This window comes from Ptychodera flava, chromosome 18 (assembly GCF_041260155.1).
Source record: "Ptychodera flava strain L36383 chromosome 18, AS_Pfla_20210202, whole genome shotgun sequence".
Lineage (NCBI taxonomy): Eukaryota > Metazoa > Hemichordata > Enteropneusta > Ptychoderidae > Ptychodera > Ptychodera flava.
Window position 1 is genome coordinate 38,789,868 of NC_091945.1, and position 25,019 is coordinate 38,814,886.

At 37.9% G+C, this 25,019-nt stretch overlaps 1 protein-coding gene across 4 annotated transcripts in view; it reads left to right on the plus strand.

Moving 5' to 3' along the window:
- LOC139117750 (centrosomal protein of 78 kDa-like) overlaps positions 1–25,019 on the plus strand; it is a 68,517-nt gene that overhangs the window by 16,876 nt on the left and 26,622 nt on the right. For 3 of the 4 annotated variants that reach the window (XM_070681008.1, XM_070681006.1, XM_070681007.1), the window contains exons 2-6: positions 3,641–3,912; positions 9,453–9,634; positions 10,239–10,415; positions 18,507–18,681; positions 22,955–23,068. In XM_070681008.1, the coding sequence (XP_070537109.1) occupies positions 3,663–3,912; positions 9,453–9,634; positions 10,239–10,415; positions 18,507–18,681; positions 22,955–23,068 (898 nt within the window). In that variant the 5' untranslated portion in view covers positions 3,641–3,662. The remainder of the gene's footprint in view (positions 1–3,640; positions 3,913–9,452; positions 9,635–10,238; positions 10,416–18,506; positions 18,682–22,954; positions 23,069–25,019) is intronic. The other variant, XM_070681009.1, reaches the window with a different exon arrangement.

Consider the following 25,019-nt stretch of genomic DNA (forward strand, 5'->3'; position numbering starts at 1 on the left):
TAAATATGCAAATGAACCCTTAATTAACTCCTCACAACTAAATGCTTTACACCACAATTAGATATCTGTCGGATCAGTATCTGCAGTAGATTTCATCACATTTGGTGCAGCTATTTCGGAGTCATATGACTAATTACAAAACTTCATAAAATATGCAAATGAGCTATTTGTTAACTTGACACTGCCCAATGCTTCGAGTACAATTAGATATATCAGATCAATATTTGTTGCAGGTATCATCAAGTTTGGTGCCGGAATTTCAGAGTTATATCACTAATAACAAAAGTCATTAAATATGCGAATGAGCAGATAATTGACATGTTACTCACAGGATCCTCATAATGTTCTGAGATTGTCATCTGTGAAAATTTCATGAAATTTTTGTGCAGTATTTCTTGATATATGTCTACACTGTCATTAGGCCAAAAAAAAAAATATGTGCTGTTCCAATTACCCGACCTACCCCAATTTTATCCCCCCGACCCTAGACTTTTTAGAGTAAACCCGGAAGTAAAAATAATGATATGAAAAAAAACGTGAAACGCATGAAACTAATTTTAGTTCGATTTTGATACTTTTTGATCTACTTCAACACAATGCTTTTGAAACAATACCACGCGTAAATTTCCGTACGCTGATTTTGCATATGAAAGCCTATCAACCAGTAGCCCTGCATACGATGCTGTGTGTTCCGCTACGGCTAATCGCCCCGCTCACCACATGTGGTGAGCGGGGCGATTAGCTGTAGCGGAACACACATCATCGTACGCAGGGCTAATTAACCAGTTGAGAGTTACATTCACAAAAGTTCATTCCCCTAGCCTGATAAGGTTTCTGTGTCACATCATCTCTGCACGATTGAGAAAAGGAGACAAACTGAAGGTTTTGTACATCATACGAATGTCCATAACACTCTGAAAATAATTCTGATAGCAAAATTGACACGAAAAATTAGACTTAATATTGGACTTTACTGTTACAGAAACGTGTTCAGTGCAGACTGCACAAGCATTGAAGCAAGCTGTGGTGTCAATGGGCCCGGATTTTGAATTCAGTGAACAGACACTGACTCATTTTTCGGAGCAAATAAACCCTAAAATTAACTGTCGGTGACAACCAACCTTTCTCTTTGTTATTTTCCCCATTCTAAAATGACTGAAAAAAAAGCAACTGGAGCAAATCTGACATCGAGAAAAAGTCGACTCCGTATTCAATTGAAAACAAGGGATCTGACCCTCTAAGGTGTTCGTTTTAGCTCTACTGAGTCTGCGCACAAAACTACAAGACCAGCTAGGTCACTACAAAAATACAGCTCAATGGTTTGCAAAGGGCAATGTTGATATAAGCACAGTAAAAACGTGACAAACAAGCACATTATTTTTTTCAGAAGCTACAAAACATTCTTTTATAACTACAATAGATTTTTTTCTTGGTTTGTGTAATGCAGACAGTTCAGTAAAAAATGAAAAAATCCCTTGAAGGTTACAGTGGGAATGGCTGGCTGTTGTTAATTTTGATGTTTGAATGTACATTAAGCCCTATGAAAGCAAACTTACAGAATATGTGCAAACAAACATACAGAATATTTAAGCATGAGGGAATATGCTACAATTTTTAGGGATATTAAAGCTTATGAATATTAATGAGTCGTCCGCCACTCTTGGAAGCCCTTAGTACATTCACAACAGTGATACCCAAATTTGTTGACTTTTGAAAAAATCATATAGAAGATGGTGTTTGGAGCCAGCAGCTTGGATTGTGTAAGCAAGTGATTTATGGCTTGTAGTATGTATGTCACAATTGACTACATCACTGCAACATTAAAACTTACATAAGATGTCCTTAAATGTTTCAGTTAAATCGCCCCCAATATTTTAAAATCCCCCTTTAAAAATTCCAGGAGAGGGGGACCAATTCCCCCTGGTATAGTATCCAAGATGAAACACTTCATTGATGACAGTAAATATTATGTTGTGTCAGTTCTTACAAGTCAAACTTACCTGTGGTTAAACAGTTCACTTTCCTGTCAAAGAATTGTAATTCAGCCATATCAATTTCCGTGGCAGTCTAATAAACCACACACTTCAATTCTACTGATGTATGTTTTATTTTTAATAAACTGGTATTCAATTTGAGTGCATTTCATGAGGAAATTGTTCACTGGTAGTTTGTTTGAACGCGTACAAAATGCACATGAGAAATAAAAAAAAAATGAAAAAAATTTCTCTACCTACCTACCCTATTTTTGAAAACCATGTAATCAGAACAGCACAATTTTTTTTTGGCCTTACCGTCTTCATAGGGAAACTATTGTACGGAAAAAAATGATATTGCATAACTTCATGAATATGCAAGTCACACTAACCAAAATCTAATCAATTCTTGCAAGTAGCATATGGTACCTGTGTACCAAATCTGACTTGAATCTGTTCAGGTGTTTTTGAGTCATCGTGTAAACAGACTGTCAGACAGACACACACTTAACACACATGGACAGACAGACAGACAGAGCCCTGACATTAGCCCATGTGTGTGAACACGTTAGCTAAAAAGGATTAGAGTCTTAAAGGGGAAGTTCACCAAGGATGATTTTTACATATGTGCTAGCTTTGTGGTCGCTAACCCCGGAAAAGCTATTTTCGCCATTTATAACTCGCAAGATTTTTTACAAAAACTGATAGAAATAGTACAGGAAGTTGCCCATGTAATTTGAATCATGGGAAAAAAGCGCCAAGCCTGGAGCTTGCATAATGTGATATGGAAGGGACCATTTTCCCATGGGTATTGTATTGTCCACTCACTCATGCTTAAAGCGGGCTGTGCGTATTTACATAACTTTTGTTTATACTGAGTATCCTTGCATAAACAATGATTTACTTATAATTAACTGTTCACTGTCAGATTTTGTGTCACTGTTTACTACCGTGTTACTGAGAGTGGACGATGTGGGGGCCATACCCGTCCAGAGATGGTCCCTTCCATATGCACGTTATGCAAGCTCCAAGCTTGGAGCTTTTTTCCCATGATTCAAATTACATGGGCAATTTCCTGTACTATTTTTATCGTTTTTGTAAAAAATATTGTGAGTTATAAATGGTGAAAATAGTTTTTCCTGGGTAAATGACCACAGAGCTACCACATATGTAAAAATCATCCTTGGTGAACTTCCCCTTTAAAACAATTTGTACAACCCTCACAAGTTACATAATATTTAATTGGGAAGGCTTAAACTTAAAGGATGTGAACTGTCACCAACCTTAAACTTTATAAATGCAAGTCACTATTGACAATGACACAGGTGAACGACGCTTATGTACATACATACATGTACGGTAATTGATTGATTAATGCAAAACCAAAGTGAACAGCATAATGTATACATCATACATACAGGCACGTCCCCTTATTCTTTGAAAGCAATTGATGTGTGTGTGTGCTTTTACTTTGTGTATACATGTATCATGTACAATGTGCAGAGGTAAAGTTTTATTAAATTTTGACTGACAAGGAACTGTTGAGGAGGAAGTATTTCTTTACACATTGTTCTATGCACATGACATTTTTATCAGATACCATGTGCAACTGAATCAATGATTCATGTGCATGTACTCAAAGCAATTTTGTATTTTTCTTGTTTCAGATCCATTGAATAGTTCTGCAAAATGATTGAAAGTGTACAGGCAAGGCACCTTGGGGCATATGACTTTGCTAGTCATTACGATAATTTGTGTATGCTTCAGAATTCATGTCCTTTACAGTCAGTTAAAGCTCATATCCATGATGATGTGTTAGATATCAATGCAGACCGGATACGACTCAATGATTGGACTCCCATTTTGAATTCCATCAAGATAAATAGGCATTTGCGATTTATTGGAATAAGAAGTTACTACCAGTATGTCACTGGAGAAGGTACAGTTAAGACATTACTACAAGTACATTATGCTAACTTTTCAGAGTAATCAACAATCTTGCACTAATTTTTAGAAAAGAGAGTATTTCCAAGACGTTGGTTGATTTTATAAACATTACATAGTTTGATCTTGCCAGTTGACAAACTATTTCCATTGTCAATATCATATCTTTACTCTTTGTTAATACGTGTATCTGACCTGTCATGTGCTTCCAGATTGGTAAATAGATTTATATACATATTCAATATTACATATACTTGAGAATGCTTCAGTACCAGTGCAGTACGAATTAGCTTCCCATTTAAGGTAGCTAAATACCTTTTAGACACTTTCAGATTTTTATTTTTTTCTCAACTGAACACGTCCCAAACCCCAATAAAGTATACATTTTCTGAAAGCTCTGATGTAGAGCTATCCGACCAAGCACAGTACAAGGTCATTATTTGCATAAGAGTCACGTGACAAGCGTTTTGCTGAAGCTTCAAAAAACCGGTTTTCCCGCCTTATGCAAACACGCTGCAAGATTTCCGGTTAGAATTTCTTCATTGACAAGCCTTGACAATATCCTTCAAAACCGTGTCTGCGATGTATACTTTATTGGGGTTTGGGACGTATTCAATTGATAAAAAAATAAAAATCTGAAAGTGTCTAAAAGGTATGTATAGATATAGATTGTATAGATTTCATCACACAGAGCCCTGTTAGCACACAATGAGATATGTCAGTATTACATCAATTAATTGCTAATTTGCATATTTATTGATTCTTCTGTAATTAGGCTGATATGTCTAGAAATATTGTAGCAAATTTGATGAAACTTGGTACAGATCTTAAGCGCATAGTCCCACATAAGTTTACAAAGAAACTTAGCAGTGTCATGCAAATTAATTGCTAATTTGCATATTTAATGAACTTTCCTAATTAATGGGTTTCCCCAGAACCACTGCATGAAATTTTGATGAAACATGGTACAGATGTTAATCACTCTGTACTGTAATACTGTATGAAAACATTAAGCTGTATCCTGTCAATTAATTGCTCATTTGCATATTTGATGGATTTTTGTAATTAGTGTGATAACGCTGATCATTTGGGGATGTAATGATGTGCATTGATATGTAGTAGTATCATGTCAATTAATTGCTTATTTGCATATTTAATGAATTTTTTTAACTAGACATATATTCAGAAATTATTCATCAAATGTCATGAAACTTGGTACAGATGATAAGCTCACATTGCTTTAAAATTTGAATGAAAACATTTTTCAGTGTCATTCAAGTTAATTGATAATTTGAATATTTAATGAACCTTTCTAATTAGTGGGTTATGTCCAGAAATACTGCATCAAATTTGAAGAAACTTGGTACAGATGTTTATCTTTTAGTGCTATGATACCGTGTAAAGACAGACATTAAGCAGTATCATGTCAAATGATTGCTAATTTGCATATTTGATGAACTTTCATAATTAGTGTGATAGGGCTAGAATTGCTGTATCAAATTTGATGAAACACGGTATAGATATTGATCTTCCAGTAGTGTAATGGCATGCAAAGATACGTAGGAGTATCATGTCAATTAACTACTGATTTGCATATTTAATGAATTTTCGCAATTAACTGATATGGCAAGAAATGGTTCATCAAATTTCATGAAACTTTGTACAGATGTTGATCTCACAGTGTTATAATACAATTCCTTGACACTTGGCAGTATCATTTATGAAATGTGGTACACGTCAGTGTGATAATAGAATGCAAAAATGTTTGGCAACATCCTGTCGATTAATTACAAATTGACTATTTAATGATCTTTTGTAGTTTGGGTGTTAGTCCTCATTGGTTTTATGTTTTCACCACCATGGAGCTCATTCTTAATCTTCGACCCAATTAATGAACAGGACTCTATCCTCTCTAATCAAAGTACCCATTAACTAGTGAGGACTGTGTCATCAAAGATGACTTGTTGTCTCTTATTCTATCTGTAGATGCAAACGCGATCACTGCAATGGCCCAAATGTTTGACGAAAATAAGTGCTTAGGCTGCAAATTTTCAATTTATGTTGCCTTATGTGACCTGTAAAACTTGTGCCCGATGATCTATATTGCAAGAGAATGCCATAGAATTACGTGTTGCTCTTATTAGTCCCAACAGACACCCTCTGGGGGAACTTATAGGTTTGGTCATGTCAGTGCATGCGTGTGTGCAGATATCTCAGAGATGCCTGCAGTGATTTAATTCAAATTGGTACAAGGATTCACGGTCCCTCCACAAAACGGTAGGGAAACGCAATGTATTTCTATTGTCCTGATGCGCGTTGCGCTTCCGTTACACTGTTTATTCGCGTAAAGAGATTATCGCGGCTTGGTCTAACATTAGCATAAACGATGACACCATTTTTACCTGACATGCAATGAACTAAAGGACAATGCGCATGCGTTACATAGGCTGTGTTTCGTATTTACACGTGCTGGTTTGACTAGACTACACTTGCAGTCAATACCAATGTAATCATTACAGCCATGATTTCATCTCTCTTGATGACAAGACACCGATTTCAACATCATTTCAGAGGAACAGAGTGAAGAGGTCTACATTGTTCCGATTGTATAACTTTAAGTTTAAAACGAAGTTCACATGCCCCGTCCGTGAAAACGAGTGCATAAGTGCATGGAGCCAGCGGTTTTCGAGGACATAGGACATCGAAACAAAAATGACCTTTCTTAAATGTAAATTTTCCTATTCGTAGCGGCATTGTTTTACAGCTACCGGGAGACCTGTGTGACACATCAAGCACATGGCTCGATAGGGCTTCATGACACGCCAGAAAAATCGCAATGGGGTTTGAATCAAAACAATATTTTTCACGTAAAATTCCCGCCAATGGATACGTTTGATCACAAAAATTGCGTCGTCAGTTTATTTTAAATGGTGTTACAAGTACCAAATCAAGAAAATCTACATTAAAATACCATGTAGTACGCAAGGCACAGCGATCAAAAAAGATTTCAAAGAATCGAACATCGACTCCACGAGGGTCCCAAAACAAAATGGCGTTCAGCGGAATTTGGGTCATCTGCTTTTCTATCCTTACTTTATACTTTGAATCATTAAAATAAGTTGAAAATTGCTTCAATCAGATAAATAGGTCCCAATCGAACTTATTTGACCAGTCATCAAAACGAAAAACATGAATATTTCGACTCTTCACACAATGCGAACACAGATCGTCAGTGGACGCCATTTTCTAAATTGCGGAGCAAAGCATTACACAATAAACTATCAGTTTGCGTCTCATTATAAACCTTTATTCAAAAACTGGGTTTGTCAGTTTAATTTTATGTACACTTTAATCACAAGAACAGACATCGGAATGAAACAGACCGTCATAATTTTGCAGTGTAGAGCGAACAAAAATTCATGTTCTCCTGACACATTATGAAAGACGCAATTCAATGAAAATGACCTACACACGATAGCGTGATCAAACGCCGATTTAGCGCTGAAAATCAATTAGGAATAAAAAGATCACCCACTTTTCTCATCATGGAATACTGCTTATCGAGAAAATACTGACGTTTCAAAGTAGCTGTTCACTTTACGGCCGATTCAGGCTAGTTTCTTCGTCAAGACGACACAACCGTACCCACTCTTTGAAGGGACGCTACAGCTGGTGTGACATCATCAACAGCGAACGCCCGCGCAACGCACATCCTACCAGCTCATCCCCTCGTTTGCACGTTTTGACAATAGCGTTTCCCGGCCGTTTGGTGGAGGGACTGTGAAGGATTACTTCATATGTCATACATATGCACATCGATTTCTTTCAGGCGCATCTCAACCAACTTTATTCAAAGCTGGTAGAAGGACATTGACCTATCATGTCATAAATATGCATGTTTGTTGGTTTCACAGTCCAATGCAATATAATGGTTGCCTGGTTGCCATTTTGTTATGATTTTTTCATGTACAGAGCCGTTTTGTGGAGGGACTGTGAAGGATTACTTCATATGTCATATGTCATACATATGCATCGATTTCTTTTTTGATACGATCCAATATGGCCACTGTGCAGCCATTTTGTTATGATTTTTTCATGTGCGGAGCCATAACTCAGGCACATCTCAACCGATTTTATTCAAAGTTGGTACAAGGACATTGATCTATATCATACATATGCACATGAATTTGTTTCACGATATGATCCAATATGGCCGCATGACGGCCATTTTGTTACAATTTTTTCATGTTCATTGCAATAAATCAGGCACGTTTCGACAGATTTTATTCAAAGTAGGTACAAGGACACTGACCTATGTCATGCATATTCACATTGATTTATTTTGTGACACGATCCAATGTGGCGGCCGTGTGGCCATTTTGTTGCAATTTTTTCATGTACAAAGCAATAACTCAGGCGCATCTCAACCAACTTTATTCAAAGCTGGTAGAAGGACGTTGACCTATCATGTCATAAATATGCATGTTTGTTGGTTTCACAGTCCAATGCAATATAATGGTTGCCTGGTTGCCATTTTGTTATGATTTTTTCATGTACAGAGCTAAAACTCAGACATATTTCCACCAGTACCATTCAAAGTTGGCACAAGGACATTGACCTATGTCATACATATGCAGATCAATTTGTTTAACAGCATGTAGCAGTGTCATATCAATTATTGAATTTTCGTAATTAGTCTGATATGTCAAGAAAAACCATCAAATTTCATGAAACTTGGTACAGATGTTAAGCTCACATTGCTTTAACAGTGAAAAAGACATTTATCAGTGTCAAGTTAATTAATTTGTAATTGCATATGTAATGAACTTTCCTATTTAGAATGATATATCCACAAACACTGCGTTAAATTTGATGAAAATTGGTACACATTTTGATCTCATAGTGTTGTAAATACAAATCAATGACACTTAGTGGTATCATTTATATCTATAAATTAATTGCTAGTATGCATTTACATAATGGATTTTTGTTTTTAGAGTGAATGTCCAAAGTACTGCATCAAACTTAATGAAGTATGGTACCGGTGATAATATGTCAGTGTTAGGATAGGATACAAAAATGTTTGGCAGCATCCTGTCGATTAAGTATTAATTGATTCATCTTAAGACCTTTTGTAATTAGTATAGCGGCTTACATTGGTTATATGTTTTCACCACCATGGAACTCATTTTTGGCCATTAAGCCCCATCTGTATTGCAGTATTTTTAATCACAGACCTAATTAATGAAGAGGACTCTTTCCTCTCAGAGGACTTGTAACTAAACTACCCACTAACAAGTTGGGACTGTGTCATTGTCAATGACTTGTTCCTTAACTCTGTGGTCCTCTTTATGACTGCACATGCTGATCCCTGCACAGACTTTATATCAACCATCCATCTTCAACACAACCATAGTGTGGGACAATTATGTTTGTGAATGGCTTGCATACAATGGTGAACTTGCATACAGAATCTCAAATCAAGTAAAATGACTGACATGCTCTTTCATCTCTTTGCTTAAATCTATGTTATAGAAGGAATCTCAATAGCAAAGAAGTTTGCAGCCAAGAAGAAAGCACCAGCTATCCGACACAAAGATGTCACTCACAGATTAGCTCAAGCACTTAAAGAGTGTCTAACAGTGACACAATCTCTGACTGTGTTGGAGTTACAGGGACTACCACTCAGGGAAAAAGACTTGTCTGCTCTTGCAAAGGTATCACTTATCAACTCTATTGGACTTTGTTGTGACTTTCAGCGATATGAATTTTAAATCCCTTCGTTCTGGTGGTGCTGTATGGGTGATTCTTTAGATTGCTTTAGAATGTTTTTATGTGATGGAAAATTTATGTGGATTAAAGGATGTCATCAGAAATGAGTAATATTATCATAATAACTGAAGAGTGTTCTCTTGTGTGGTGTCTTTTTTTGTGTGTGAAAGTAGAAAGGTAGGTTTGAGAGTTTCAAAATGTCTATATTGTTAAATGGTATTACTGCCTTTGATATCAAGATGACTTTCCATCACATAGTATGCTGTATTTAGATAGCTATGTATAGTATGTTCACCTTAAAACTCTGTTAAACCACATTTCTCATTGATCAACATGTATCAACTTACATCATACAGTTTCAAAAGCTGAATACACATAGTTTAACTGAAGGAGTAATACGCATACACTTGCTTACCCGAAGTAAACTGAACAGCGTTTGTCTGTAAACATTCCTTCCACTGTAGCACACATTCCTTATCTGTAAAAATACTCCAGTATACATGTGTGGAAGACATCATGAATTTCTCTTCTCTTTTATTTTGTTGTCAGGGATTCGTTAAGAACATTTCACTACGCCACCTGTCTCTGGAATATTGTAGGATAGGAGATGTTGGTGTTGATATTATCTGCCAGGGTATCAAGAATTCTGCTAATGTTCAATCTTTGAATTTAAGTGGATGTAGCATGACTTGGAAGGGAGCTGAAACACTTGCTAAAGTCATTAAGGTACATATTGTTAATACTGTTTTGGCATTGTCATATATCAATATATGGCTACCGGTACTTTGGACACCGATGGCTCATACTATACCTTTGTCAGTGCAAGAAAAAGATTGATGATGCTATCATATTACATTTTCATGCAAATACCCTTGCTGCAGACATACTACCGTAAAAACCCGATCAATTCGACCACCCTATTAATTCGACCACCCTATTTTTTTCACAAAACATAATTTTATTTGGGCCCTTTCAAATCGACCACCGACTAAAATTGGGATTTTCTCGATCTCTATTAATTCGACCGAATTACATACCCTTCAAAAACTTCCATCAGTTGGTGAATGAACGATATTTAAAGACATCGAAAACCACCGTTACGAATACGATGAACCACGGGTCAGACAAAAAGGCAGAAATGAGAACAACAAAGGGCTTTGTAAGCGGCTTTCAGATTAGTTTTCATTGGGTCACATGATTATTTTCGCTGAGTGGGAAACCTCAGTGATTTTGAGCTGGATCTCAGTCGCCGCTTTCGAAATATGCGTGAAGTTTCAGCGTGTGTGAAGTACCAACCCTCTAGTCTCTGGTTTTGTAACTATTTTCTCACCTTAATATCGAAGAAAGTAAGAAAAAATTACCTACTTTCTCCCTTTCTCATCGTCTTTTCCGAATTCTTACCATCCCGTGTCGATTGAAATTTACAGACTCTTTCTGTGTGTGAATCAATATCCCTTCCTAATTTGACAGATATTATGTTCTAAACCACATGTTGCTTGTTCCTAAAACACATAGACAGATGTGCCCCGTGCACTAAAAGGACGAGTTTGCGAAATCTTTTGCGAACGCTGAAAAAATTGCTGAGGAAACATCGATGTTACATGTCGGTAAGAACGGCCGACGCCGCCGCGCGGTGCGTTCTTACCGACCGGGAACAGACTAATATTTTCAAACGCAAATGGGGACTGTCAAGGAAAGAGTAAGACGACGACTTATGTTTTCAAGCTGAAGAAAATGCTCTTTCTGGTTGTTTTAATGACTCAATCGAATATTTTTGTTCCCAATTAATAAATCATAGACAATCTCAATTCTCGGTTTATGGCAATTTTTGTCGACCGATAAAAGTCTTTTCATCTTCAATATTCCATTCTAATTTCACCTATATAATATCCTAACGTCCTGTGACTTTCCTTCTAAACGTTGATTTGCCTTGTGCACCAAAAGAGATGCTGTATCTTATGCCAAACGATGAAAAAATAGCTGAAGAAATAACCATGTATCAGTCAGTACGGCAGGCGAAACCCGGACGGCCATACCGATTGGGGACAGAGCAGAGTAGATCGAAACGGAAACACGGTGTTATTATAGGAAAGGCGGTGACTTATTTTTAAAGCTGAATAAAATGCTGTCTCTGGTTGTGTAAGTCTGTTGATCGAAATATATATTTTGTTCCCAGTTGATTAATCAGGGGGGGGGGATGGCAGTCTTGATCTCCCCTTTATGGTTCGATATTTACTAACTCGTTCCTTCTCATTTTTGTCAATCGATGAAAGCATTTTCGTCTTCCATATTCATTCTTACATTGACCGATGTTATATCCTGACCTATAGTGTCATTAGTTTTGACCAACGTACAAAGACGTTGCCCATGCTCCCGGTTGACGAGATATTTTGCAAAACGGTGAAGAAATATTTGAACACGTACGGCCATACTGTATGCATGCATGGGGGCCCGGGAGACATCGATGTCAGTCTTTCCGGACTGTTTACATGTAGCTTAGGGGATATTAAAGGAGATGAATCAGTTAATTGAATAAAACATAACTTTTCGGACATATTTTATGTCAATATTGTCAATGTCGGACTTTCAACTTGATTCGATTGAGAAACCAGAATCACCTACACGGACGCACAATTCGGAATAGTTTGTTGTGCTACTGTCGGTCTCAGTCGTGGTGTCTCTCCCATAAAATTCCGAAGCTATAGGCCTACACATGTCGTTTCGATTCACAGGTAGCGGTACACCGATGACCAGATATTGTATGTTCTTAAAACTTAAGTCTTAGCGATTTTACGATACTGCACTCTTTGCCATCGTGTCTCCCCGTGAACGTCCTTGAACCTATGGACGTGACCATTGTTTTACTGCGCCCATTAGAGTGTAAACCCCTGCTCGTTCCCAGCAGAGTACTTTTTTAAAGTTCTGTACATCAGTGTACACTGTGTGTATAAACCCTTAACCTAAAATCAATTATGGAAAGGTATTAGTAAAGAATAAAGGGTCGTTACAGTTACTAAAATTGCGAGAAAAACGGCACGTTTTTCCAGTACTTTTACAGTTCTGTGCTTTCCGTCCCCGTTACTCAAATAGAATAGTCCTATTCACAAGCGCTATTGTTTTTAATCACGTTCAGGATGTGCTGTTGATTTTCATTCTTTCGTGCAATTTCATTCGTTTGAAGCAATTATCCTTTCATTTGACTGCTCTGTGGGACTCTTCTGGATATGTGTTTTGGATAAAAAAGAACTCTACAGTGAAAGACAGAAACTTCGATGGTGATAGGTATTCAATACAATTACAAGTTATTTTAGAAGTTCTCAAAACCAGTGAAAATAATTCTGCGCGCCACTTATTGATAGTCTTCTTGTGAACGTCCTTAAATCCGTGACCGCGACCATTGGTTTTGAAGTGGTTCGACGGTCGATGATCGGTAGATTAATGAAGACATATGTTACTGAACTATCGTGTGTTTGTTAGCATGGTTAGGTAATAGACGGTGTAGTCTGTAGAGGCGATACGGCGAAAGTCCACGCCCCAAGGGAGCATGAGACGTACATCGCATGCTTTCTTACAAGGAACGAGCCGTCGGTTAGCTACTACGTGAAATCCGGCCTCACCGATGTCCCTGTCCTGATTCGGAGAACAACTTTCAAGCTGCGTGTTGAGGTTCAGATGTCAGATTTTTTTCATATTCAAAGGGCGTATTGATTTACAGAGAACGCCCGTCTTGTGTTTTAATAGCTTTAACTTAGCACATAATGGCAATTGAAAATTCAAAGCCAAATAGCCAGTGGGAAAAAATTCGACGACTCGCTCTCACCTGCGGTCGCAATGAAAAAAATTGAAGTCTCTGAAGTCGGTATCATTGCTCCGCCATGTTTATTGTTGGTTGTACGGCCAGTTTAAATTCACAGACTTTCTTCACGGTAAAATTCATATAATTGCCATACCGCGAAGTTCCCTGTGCATTTCAATATGTCTATTTGGAAGCAAAAGCGTCACGGACATTCGATCGTGGTGATGAACTTTCTCCCGGCCGTGACATGTCACCAGTTACGAACTTTACCGGTTTTCGTTACGAAAGATGGGATATATTATCAGCGTTGTTCACGTTGTGTTTTGAGTCCGATATCGAATATAACAGGAAAAAAACAAACGATTAGAGTGACGATAGAGACCATGCCCGATACGGAAAATTGACATCAACTACTTGCATTGAGCAGTGACCTGAAACTTCAGACTGATATATAAATGTCGACAATATAAAACATCGAAATGCCGGAGAGAGAGAGGTTTACGCTGTCGCGAACTGATTATACTCTTTCGGATATGACTTCGGTAACTTCGGTATAGACGATACACAGAAATCGAAAATGTACACCTACTTTCCAGAAATTCGATTAATCTTATAATAAGAGTAGAACAAATCCAAAAGTGTTGGTTGAAGTAAATCTTCAGATGTTGGTTTTCTAAAGTTTGACAATACTTACAGAAATATGATCGTCATAGTCTTCTCTTAAAAACTATTATCTTCAACACCACGTTTCGTATGATCGGTGATGTCATTTTTTATTATTTTTACAAACTTTCAATGCATCAAACGCCATTAGACTATCTCATCTGCCTGTCAGGGAGTTACAATATATTTCCAAGGGCTGGCAAACGATGTCAACTTACGCGTCGTCCGTCGAGCGGCCGGTGGCAGTGTCATAGATCGCTCCGTCTGTAATCGCGGCCACTTTGATTTTGATGTGACACCCACGTGCGTTTGAGGTTTTTTTTGTTACCTAATTTGTCGACCTCACAAAATTTCAGTCCATGCTTTGAAGCAGTCTCAACATGGCAAACATGTCTCGCGTAAATTTCATCCTCGTCGTTCCAATTAATTCGACCACTAAATTATTTCGGCAGTTTTAATTTCCTAATAAATCGACGATTTTGAAATCGTAATTATTTTTTTCTGGTGGAATTGATCGGGTTTTTACGGTAATATTTTGGGACTAATACAATGTGTGACATACAGCACAAATTTCACAGCCCTTGCTATATGTAATTTCACCTGAATTGAGTGTCTACCCACCTGTGGAAAGGTCATTAACATTGCTATTGTATTACGATACTAACATGTATGAGTTTATAGCATTTTTGCATGGTTTTATTAACTTGTGTATGTATATATATATACCAAAGAGATCTTGTCTGATAATTCGTGGCATCTGCATGTCTGTCTGAATGTATGTAATAGTCGCGCCAGCGGCTTACTGACTACGCATGCGCATATTCATAATATACTATGCGAGTAACCGGAAGTGTACCCTACTTTCATGGGCGCCGCCATGTTTTTTTGAGTACTCGTAAATAAACAAATACGAAATGTGCAAATTATTATTTTATAACATGCCATTTATAAAATATATCTTTTATCAGCCAGTTAGTGTTATTATCTACCTTGTCGCTGATACAAAATATTGTTAATATCACGCATGACAAATAGAAAACGGGAGAAAACTGTCGTGCATATGAACGGAGGCATATGCAAAGAATGCTGGGAATTAATTTTAGAAAAGCGCCCCCTGTGTCAATAACAAGATTCAAAAATTGCCAGTTTTTAGACAGAACGCTCTAGTTTTCAGCTTGCAAGTGGAAGGTGGGCAGTGCAGTGCGGTTACTATTGCAATGGTAATGATGGCATAATACGTCCTTCGTTTAACACAATAGGCTGTTATCATGGTAAAAATTGCCAATATTTGTCCAACATTTTTACACATTACAGAAAAATCTACACCTGCACTGCTGCAGGGTTTGACATCGTGTACTTACGTGAACTGCTTTCATCAGAGGGAAAATGACTCATAGTTGTCATACAAACATATATGAAGTAACAATTAATTCTATTTTATCATGAATCAATACAAATAACATTGCCAATCTTAACCCCTGGCGCGACACCAAGGGCTGAGCCCTATATAATATTATTTATGTATGTATGTATGTCTGTCTGTCTGTATGTATGTATGTATGTATGTATGTGTGTGTGTACCATACATTGTATGTATGTATGTATGTATGTATGTACATACATACAATGTATGGTATACACACACACATACATACATACATCCATACAGACAGACATACATACATACATACATACATACATACATACACACATACATACATACATACATACATACATACAATGTACCGGTATGGTACACACACACGATACATACATACATACATACATACATACATACATACATACATATGTATGTATGTACATACATACATACATGTATGTATGTATGTATGTATGTATTGTGTGTGTGTACCATACCGGTACATTGTATGTATGTATGTATGTATGTATGTATGTATGTATGTATGTCTGTCTGTCTGTCTGTATGTATGAATAAATGTATGTGTGTATGTACCATACATTATATGTTTGTATGTATATCCATCAAAAACTGCAGTATCTACAGTGTTCTCCACTGAAAAAAGATGATAAAAAAGTGGGTGGCCAAATTTACATGTAAGACTCTTTGACTGTGCTTTGTAATCATTTACAACATGTGGTTTGCACATTGACAAATGGTGCCTTTTGAAATTACAACTGTTTCTCTTCATACCCTGATAAGCTAAAGATCCGTGTTGATCTTGACTGATACCAATATTGTTCAGGGTAGCATACTATTGATTGACTGTTTCACTGTACCATGAGCTTTTTGAAGACAACAGGTCATGCACTTGTGAAATGGACAAAGAAGCACAAAGCTAAATGAATTGTGGGGAATGGGCAATACCAAAGGAAGGTGTGAAAGTTAATCAAAGGGTTTGGTGAGGACTGTGGTTCATTTGGCTTTGTGCTTCTTTGTCCATTCTGCAAGTGCATCTTAAAAATTGAGACTATAGTCTTCATATCCTGGACAGTGTACCTCATGACTATCATAATTTCTGTGGAGAATTCAAAACTTATGCATCATTCATACATGCAGACATCAATAGAGAATCTTATTTATAAAAGGGACGTTATTGCTACCTTTTGTCCTTTTTAGCTCACATTTGGTATACCAATGTGAAGTTATCATATAAGCTGGTCCGTGGCATCTGTATGTACCGGTATTTATGTACTGTATGTATGTATATGTATGTATGTACGTATGTACAGCATGTCTGTCAACATCAAAAACACGCAAACCGCTGCACGTTTCAGCCTGGTATTAGGTGTGTGGATGCATCCTGAGGTATAGATGGGATTTTGTTCAAATGAAGTCTGCATTGCTGAAGTAATGCAAATGACCTTACAAAATGTGAAAATGGTCAAAAATTAATAACTCAAGAACTGCTTTTTTGATTGCTTTGAAAATTTTTGTGCAAGTACCTTAGTAGGTGAGCCTTATACAGTTTTATGAGTATTGTGAAGGTATCTTTAATTTTGTATTTTTGCTGAATATTTTGGTGATTTTTCTCATTTTTAACCCTTGCAGTCCAGAGGGCCCTCAAACGCCCTATAGGGATGCGGCCAAAGCGCCCGAAAGAGCCCGAATATTCCAGATTTCCGGGTCGATTTGAAAATGCGCGAAAGGTAACGATTTTCCGTGATGAACGTGTCATCATTTTCTGATGACATACTAAGCAAATGTTAGGCTACATTTTCCCGCTCATAAATATACAGGTTGCCATAGAAGTTTTTGCATAAAATCGATCGATGTTTTCTTGGACGCATTGCTAAGTTTGAATTTTAAATTTTTGTTTACATCCTGCCGTAGCGTTAACCCTAACTGAAAACTCGCGGATGTCGGTCGCTCGAATGCTGAAATCATGAGAATTTTCCTTGACAATGACGAAAAGGAGGAATTAGAAGGCTTTCCAGACGTAGACACAGTGAATGACATGGACGTTGGCGAGATCAATGCAGCGCTACAGCAAATACTTGAGTTTGAGGACCTCAAACTGTAACCGGAATGGCCCGATAACTTGCGTGAGATCCATGGTCGTCCCATGGTATAAAATTTTGATCTTCCAAATTTTCTGGTCACTTAATCTGGCCCTAATCATCGTTTAGGCGTCGGAGCTCAGCTGTTTGATTATTTTTCCTGTTGATTCCACTTTCAAGACATAGAAACGCTGAGTGACATGGACGTTGGCGAGATCGATGCAGTGCTATGGCAAATACTCGAGTTTGAGGACTTCAAACTGTAACGGAAGGGCCCGATAACTTGCGTGAGATCCATGATCGTCCAATGATAGGAAATTTCGATCTTCTGAATTTTCTGGTCGCTGAATCTGGTTCTTACCATAGTTTAGGCGTCAGAGCTCAGCTGTTAGATTATTTTTTCAAATGACACGGACAATGAAACAGAAATAAAACTATAGACCCAATGGGTCTATGGTAAAACTGAAACGATTTAACATTGCCATGGTGATAGTGAAACAGGCAGAGACTAATACATTGTCTTTGCGTTAGGAAAGTTAGCAAATCTTGATTTACCTAAATCTTCGTTTTTAAGATTTAAAAGACATTTTTTGCTATTCCGTGGTTTTTTCCAAACACAACATGATCACCAGTTGAACTTGGAAACATCTCACTTTGACTAAACATTGCACGGTGTAGCATCGGTGACACCAATGTGACAACGCGCCAGGTACTGTTGATCCGAGTGAATCCATTGGCATGCCCTTCCTGAAAAAAGGAAGGAAAGAGTTGTGTTTTGATGTGCATCAAGTGCACTGGGAGCTAGCAATTCTGGTGCATGAATTGGGGTCTGTACTGTATATGTTATTGAACTCTGGTCCTATTGAATCCAAATACAGCATCAAGCAACCAAAAGGCACAGTGAAGCATGGCAAGACAGTCTTAGATATAGAAGACCAGATTTGGACAGAATGTCAGGACTCCGAAGATTAACCATGAATTGCAATTCTCTTGTCAATGATAACGGTGCCAGAGCTATGGCAGATTCACTTCATGATGACTTATGGCTTAAAGGTGAGTTTGTATCATAGTTCAAGCCTTTGCGTATGTTCTCATGTAAATCGCTGATGTACATCATCACAGGATCAATGAAAAGTTGTGTGACTCTTGGCTCCTCTATCATAGTACATACATAATGGTATGCCACCAAAAAAAGCAATGTCATCATTTTCCCTGTGTCAGTAAATGTATTAGTACTGTATTATTCAGGTAAGCACTCCCACTCAGGTAAACACCCCCACCCCTGTGTATGGTCCTTTCACCACTGGTTTCGCAGGGTACATGTTGGGATCCTGTCAACTACAGAATATTTTCTGTCCTCAGGTTTTCAGTGGTCCACAGAGTGGTTGTCATTCCCCATGCCTATTTCTATCCCACCTCTGTTTACACTCTTTCTCATTTGACTTTAGATGAATTGGAAGGGCTGGCATATACTTATTCACAAATGACTATGATTGCCATGTCAGAGGTTAAGGCTATAACACTTGAAAGTCATCCAAACGGAATTATTGTTTCTTCTATTAGACACAGTCATTTGGTATGCCAAGTGTCATACAGAATATCTGAGCCATGGCAAAAACTTATGAGCTACACAAATAAAAATTTTGGATACAGAATAAAGCAGTGTGAAACACTGTACTATATATAATAGTTCATGCTGTGGGTTGCTGAAGGGAGTGGTAAGTGGCTCATTGATATGCATACCTCACTACAGTATGATAAAAATTTTCCTTGACCACATAGTAATGGCCATTTTAATCCCACAATACTTGTGAGTGCATCATCACATGTCATGGCTGTAGCTTCAATATCTTTTAGTTTAATCAAGATTTGCAGTAAAAAAAGTTACTAAGCTTCTAAGATAACTTTAAAATGGATGAAATATATTAAACCCAGGACCTTGAGTACAAGATGGACTCCACATCATGTAAGGAAAATGTTAGCAGCGTGAAGGGGAGCTCTGGAAAATGTCACTCTTTAACCCTTTCCTTCCTATGTTATGGAGGTATTCTGTATACCCTTATGATCTGAATAAAAACTTGAATATGACAACATTCAACAACATGACAGATATTTTGATATGTAAACATGCCTGCCAACCAAAGTAGTATATTTTCTTAATCACTATTAAATTCTCTTTTGTTTTGACGCTTTCCTTCCGCACTACATGAAAACACGTAGGAAAATGGGGGCTCCCTCACAGGCGAACTACGAGAAAAGCCGAAGTTGAACTTTAAACCCTATTTGAATAAAGAATTCTTCCTATAGGGGTACACCCTATTGATCATTGTTTAGGGGATTTCCCGGGCTTTCTAATGATATACAATAAGCTGGCTGTTGAATATTTATTTGACCTCTGCGCTTGTTTTGCTTCCGTTTTGCTCCGAATTTTTGTTCCCAAACTTTAAAAATGGCCGATAGTATGGAGGTTAGACACCAAACCGCTGACATATTTTATGATAGTAGCAGTGACTCTTTCTATGGTTTCACCGAGTCTGATATCGAGGATGATATACCGGTACCTCTTGCTCGTCTACATAATCGACATGAATCATCTGACGATGAAGGTTGGTCTGACTATGAAATCTGACATAGACGGCACTGATCAACCCAGAAGTAACGTTGACGCCGATTCAAGACCAACACCACGCGCTTCAACAATTTCGAGTAATGGTAATTCTGATGACGATTTGGGTGAGGGGAGTCGTGAGTTTGAAAGGAGAGATGATATAGATTTTGATGATGAGAACGTTAGTGTTGCGCGGGAAGTTGACAACCTGAGTGTGCTGGAACTTTTCCAACTGTTTTTTGCGGGAGTTGTAATGAACTACATTGTTACCGAAACCAACCAATACGCGAACCAGCATTGTGCAGGCGAAGCTAACGGCCCAAAATCAGAATGGCCTGAGAACGGTATAAATATCAAACATCTTGAAGTTTTTCTTGGACTAACCATTGCAATGGGTCTGGTCGATAGAGAAGGATCTTTCAAAGATTGTTGGTCGAATTTCTGGCTTACGCGATTGCCTTCCTTCAGTACTACAATGCCGAGAGATATGTACTGTCAAATACTACGCTATCTCCACTTTGTTGACAATGACGGTGCTATACATGATAGAGCTGATCCGGCATTTGACAAACTTTGGAAGATACGTCGATTGTGGAACATGATCACCGGTAACTTTAGAAAATACGTAAATCTCGCGTGGTGTTTGTCTGTTGATGAGACCATGATAAAGTTCAAGGGACGTATATCATTCCGCCAGTATATAAAGAACAAGCCGACTAAGTGGGGGATAAAAGTCTTCACTTTAGCAGAGGCAAAATCGGGATACGTTCTCAATGCAAAGGTGTACACAGGGAAGGAAGCTTTGCAGCTCAGTGATTCACCAACAAATGAAGTTGTTCTTCAACTGTGCCAGCCATACTTCAACAAAGGACATTATCTGTTCAGTGACAATTACTACACAAGTCCAACTTTATACACTGAATTGGAAGAGCGAAAGATTTTGGCCTGTGGCATGGTGAGAATGAACAGAAAAGGGCTGCCTGATGACATGAAGAAATCCACTCCGATTGTGAAAGGTCTGAGACGTGGAGAGTCTGTTTATAGGCAAAAAAATGGTATGACTGCTATTGTGTGGAAAGATTCAGCCCATGTATCTTTATTGGCAACAACACCAGTCAACAACAACTCACACACAGTGCTGAGATCTGTGAAGCAGGGTGGCAGATGGACTCACCAGGAAGTTGACAGACCAGAAGCAATTGCCCATTATAACAACTGTATGGGTGGAGTGGACTTAGCTGACCAACGTCTGCAGTCCTACAAGAGGCACATGAAAGGACAGACATGGTATTTTCAGATATTTTGGCATCTGTTGGAGGTTGCAATTTTGAATGCTTTCCTGCTGTACAAGAAAGCACATCCTGAAACAAAGAAATCAATGCTAGCATTCCGTGAGGAATTTTGTGATCAGCTCATAGGTGGCAAGTCATTTTGTCGACAGCCAGGTTGCTATCCATCAGCACCTCTTTCTCCTGATACAAGGTTTGACAGGACAAAAGAGCATGCACCTGAAAGGAAATACACCACTTCTAACTGCAAAGTACATCTTCAAAGGAAAGAAACAAAATATGCCTGCAGAGCATGTGGTGTGAGAATGTGCCCTGATCCCTGCTTCTATCGGTACCACTTTATGAAGGATTACCAGTTTGATGATGAAGAGCTCCAGGGAAGAGAACCAGCACGGAAAAAAAGAATTCTGAAAAATTGAAACCTTAAAACTACAAGCGAAAATTACAAAAAAAGATGAGTAATGTTGTTCAGTACTGTTGTTTCTTGTTCAGTAGTTTTTGTATTCAAGGCCCAAAAAAGAAAAAGTCCAGTTGAATTGATACATTTATGCAACTGATTAATGTTGCAAATTGCAACATTTTGTTAGATTGTTGTTAACCCTTTCCTTCCTATGTTATGGAGGTATTCTGTATTCTGTATCCCTGGGCAAAATGTTGCTATTTTTGGTCAAAAAATTTTGTTTCTCTAAAACTACTCCTCTGATAGCTTTAGTATTGAGTATATAGGTTTCTATCGATGAACTAATGTGATATTTTGAAATTATGATGCAATTTGTGTTTTGGGGCAATTTTTGCCATTTTTGGTCAAATTTCTCAAAAACCAGTTGTCTGATAGCTTTGATGTTACAAGCTGATTCTCTGAAACAACGGACAAAATCTCAAGCGGCGAATACATATTCTTCCACAAAAGAAGGAAACCACAAGCAAAGCAGAAGTGAGAAGAGGAGAAGTTTTTGTCATTGTATTTCTGCCACTTACTCTTCACTCCACTCTGGTTTGTTAAGAAATTGCTTGCCGGTGTTATGAAATTGGCTGAGTCCCACTAACCTGTGGTTATCCAAAGGTAACTAAAGTCACTCATAAGGTGACAAATAGTCTTAAGGAAACAGCTGTTGGTGGTTCAGGGTAGAAGATCATTCTGCAAGTCTGGTTTTCTGTGAGAATGGTTTTGTGCTAGTTTAGTTTTGCAGTTTTAGTTCAGTTTGTGTTTAATGATGGATTTCCATGTTGCTCCTTTCCTGGTTCAAGCTCTGTTTGTGTATATGTACCAAACCTAATGTAATAACAAACAAACCTCAGCATCAAAATCATTTGTGTAATCTCCCTAACACAAGGTCATGGGCATAATATGAATACTTTGAATATAACTATATGAATATTGCACGTAATTAATTCTTCTCAAGATGATATTTTGTGTTTTTTATCATAGCTCTTGATATGCAACAGTGTGGAATATCAGATGCAGGAGCAAAGGCCTTCCTTGAAGTACTAAAGTCCAACTCAACTCTAATGGTGTTAGACCTAAGGAGAAACCCATTAATTGGTAAGTTTTAGCTCATTTAATAATGCCAAAAAACTTACTCGTTTGTTGTATAAACATGAGCTCAATGCCATGGAAATGCCAAAATTGCGGCAAGAAATAATAAATCTGGAGGCATTTTAAAGAATATTGACTGATATTGAATAGTACCAGCAGAAAAAAGTATTATTTGGTGAAAAATAATCAGAATATGGGGCCAACATTCTAAAATAGGAAGAAAACTATGTATGACATACATGTATATGGGCTGATATATAGAGTCTGTGTGATTTTTTATGTTCCTGAACCATATGTAATATAGCAGGGAGTGTATTTGTATAGTTAAGGTAGCTTTCCGCCTTTGCGACAACCTTTTTTTCAAACGTGCATTACGGGAAAGCTCCATTAACTTAGGAATACCCTACTTCCCTACTTAGTTATCAGAGGATCAATTTCACAGACCTGCCTTTCCTACAATGGCACTAAAATGGCACCAGCTGGATAAGATAAACATAACAATGAAACATTCACACCTTGGGGGATTAAAAGTCTTCTGTTTGTCACCCGAAACTGGGCTGTAGATGGGATTTTGTTCAAATGAAGTCTGCATTGCCAAAATTATGCAAATGAGCTTAGAAAATGTGAAAATGGTCAAGAATTGACAGTGTTCTCCCCAGGATCAAGCCAAAGCGTAGCGGCTAATTTGCATAATCATTTGCATATCATTAAGTTATATTTGCATATGGATGTAAGCTTGAACATGCACCCACATATTCATGTACACTCACAACAAAATGCAATGGTAACACACAAGTATGCAATTTGAACATCATGGAAACTCTTTATTACACTTAAATAAATCATCACAGTATTGTAATTACAATTGCAATTAAAATAGAAGATTCAAACAGTAACAGCAAGTTCAGATTGAAAGCAAGAAATGGTTCGTCTGATTGGAATGTCATTAATACTTATATTGCTAAAAAAATTGTCAAAAATTGCCAACAAAGAGGAAAATTCACAAGTTTAAGCTTTACACAGTTCAAATGTAATTGAGCTTTATATCATTTTTGAACGACAAACACCGCGAATAATCACGGGGATCGATTTCAACCAACGCCCCCCCGCGTAACTACCACTGCCACTGAACATGACATCGTCGTTCGATTCTTGATTTTAAAAATACCACATATATGATCACAAGACATGAACAAAGTACGACTAGAATCGCTCGAAAATCAGGTGTAAAATCTTTCAGAGAACGTGTCAGAGTGGAACCACACGCGACGCCAGGATCAATGTCAACACGTTATAAACACGTCGGCCAACATGGCCGCCGCCATATTGAATGTGAACTCGATCGCGATCGCGATCATAATGGGACAAAAAAAGATCATCGTTGTAAGATCATAATCAACCTCACCAGTCAACTGCTTCTCTTGTTTATTTTGCGGTCCATTTCGTTGATCAAAGCATGGAAATGTGATCAAAGGCCCTGCTAGTGCTACACCGCCTAACTCTGTGAATACTTTACTTTACTTTACTTGTCCGCGATGTATACTGACTAAAGGTCTTTGTTGGTCGTAATAGTCGTTGTAGAATGAAAATTTGTGAACAACCCAGCCGATTGTTCTATTGTTTTAACGTTCCTCTCAACACTTCCGGACAACTTATCTGATGCATACCGTACTTCACACCTTCCACTCTTTCACCAGGTTGAAAGTTGCAGTGAGCGCTAATGTGTAGACAATGCATGCAACAGCTGGTAGCTACGCAGAGCGAGTGAACTAAAGGATGGCGGGAATATTTTAAAGCGTAGCGGGGAGAATCAAAGCGTAGCGGGGAGAGGCGAAAGCGTAGCGGGACCGCTACGCTAAAATGGCCTGGGGAGAACACTGATTGATATCTCAAGAACCGCTGTTTTGATTGCTTTGAAAATTTGTGGGCAAGTACCTTACGTGAACCTTATAGTCTT